The 2,068-nt window shown below is 40.2% G+C and overlaps 1 protein-coding gene across 1 annotated transcript; it reads right to left on the bottom strand.

Moving 5' to 3' along the window:
* LOC109822534 (cytochrome P450 94C1-like) lies at positions 1,415-2,062 on the bottom strand. The gene has a single exon (XM_020388752.1). It carries the CDS (start codon positions 1,981-1,983, stop codon positions 1,648-1,650), a length of 336 nt encoding a protein of 111 aa, XP_020244341.1. The 5' UTR covers positions 1,984-2,062; the 3' UTR covers positions 1,415-1,647.

Below are 2,068 nucleotides of genomic sequence, written 5' to 3'. Positions count from 1 at the left end.
TCGACAATTTTCCCTTTCTTGTTGTATAATAAGGGTTAATTGCGAACAAACCCCTTGTAGAATCACTCAATTGCAAAGGAACAGCTAAAGTTCCATTTGTTGCGATTCCACTTGCTGTGAATAGACCCCCTATAGTATTGGCCCAAGTGCAAATACGCACCCTTAGTGAACTTTTTTCTGGGTCTTTTATAATTTAAAAAAAGGTAGCAATTCGGTATCTATCCCCACCAATAGAACTGTAGGAGGCCTATCCATCTCCTTAAACATTTTTGACGGTTTCAAGAGTTAAAAAATTCATGAGGGGTCTATTTGCAGCAAGTAGAACTACAGGGGATCTATCTTGCAACAAATAAAACTATAGGGGGCCTTTTCCAATTAGATGATACTAAGGTGGTCTGTTCACAATTAACCCATAAACACGACATAAAAAAGATTGAGAAGTAGGAGCAATGATTATTTACATTCTTGATTGTAGATAGTCTCTACAATTAACATTGGTTGATTCAGTCAATCCCACAATTGAAGGATCTTTTTATATAATTTAAATAAAAAAATATCATTATCTAGAGATTCTCTACATCCTAAATTGTAGAGAATGCCAACAACTATTTAGGTGGATAAATAAAATTGGTTCATTTAATAGACCCCACCACTAATTTTTTTTATATAATTTATTATTAATAGCATTCATAGAATCGACTTAGGGGTTGTTTGGTTGTATGTTTTTACCGTGTAAAAGGATGGAAAGTGTAAAAAAGTGGGTCCCAATGTCAGCTTTCATCACTTTTAATTGTTTGTTTGTAGTCGTGAAAATAGTGTAAAGTGATTTCATATGCTGATGTGGCTTGTAAAGTGATTTCATAAATAAAAGACATGATTTTAGGAGGAAGCTGACATTGAAGTCAGGAAAAAAATAATAAAAAATAATTACAACCAATATGATCATTTGAGTAGGGACCACTTTTTACACTTTCCAAACAAACAATTAAAGTTACATTTACAAACGAAAAATTCTTTAAGGACCCAAAATATGGGACCAATAGGGGGGACAAGCGAGGTGTCCCCCTCCTATTGGATAATGAGTTGGTCATCATTAATGATGGCCAATTCATTATCCAATAGGAGGGGGACACTTCACTTGTCCATTTTATTGGTTCCATAGTTTGGGTCCCTGTAGCAAAGCTATTTACAAACCAAACAAGCAATTTATGATTCCAATGGAATAAAAAACAAACAAAGAAAAGTATAAAAGTAAAATTGATACGGTGGACAACAACTTTCCAAGTTGTGTCATAAATACACAACTTTACCAACAACAACCAAACAGATTATTAGTCACCCTTTGCAACCATGAGCGTAGAAAAGCGGATGCGATATCATTCACGGGGTTCATAAAATAAGAACGCGCGATTGATGATCGGAAAACATTACACATTCATTCTGTACCTCCGGAAGCTGATAAATGCCTTAAGATAAAAAAGGCATCAACCCAAATACAAAGATGTACAACATCTAATCAATGTTGCTCCTCCCCAGATCTATAGCTAACTTCGTTACCGACATAATTTTATTTTCGCTTCGTAATCGAAACATAATTTGATTTTCAGTACTTCATCATCAGGAGACTGCGTTGATCCGATAGCCAGCTCAACTCGAAGGGTCGATCTCCTCCCTCTCCCTGACCCAGACCTTCAACCCCCCTTTCATCTTCATAATCAACACCAGCTCCGGCTCCCTCACCTTCTCGACGTCCACCACCTCCACCTCGAACCTCTCCATCACGCTCGCCACCACCACCTTCATCTGTATGTACGCCATGTCCTTCCCCAGACACATCCTCGGCCCCGCGTGAAACACGGGGTACTGATACGGACTCACAGGCTGAAAGACCCCCTCCCCGTCAAGCCACCTCTCCGGCTTGAACTCCCTCGCGTCCTCCCCCCAAATCCTCTCCGACCTCCCCATGGCGTACGAATTGTACATCACCTGCTGATTCTTCCTCACTCTGGCGCCGCAGGGCAGAACGTCGTCTCCTGCGCTGGCACGCCCCTGCAGAGGCACCGGCGGG

This window comes from Asparagus officinalis, chromosome 8, assembly GCF_001876935.1.
Source record: "Asparagus officinalis chromosome 8, Aspof.V1, whole genome shotgun sequence".
Lineage (NCBI taxonomy): Eukaryota > Viridiplantae > Streptophyta > Magnoliopsida > Asparagales > Asparagaceae > Asparagus > Asparagus officinalis.
Note: the sequence above shows the minus strand (reverse complement) of the source record. Positions and strands in the feature narration are given on the sequence as shown.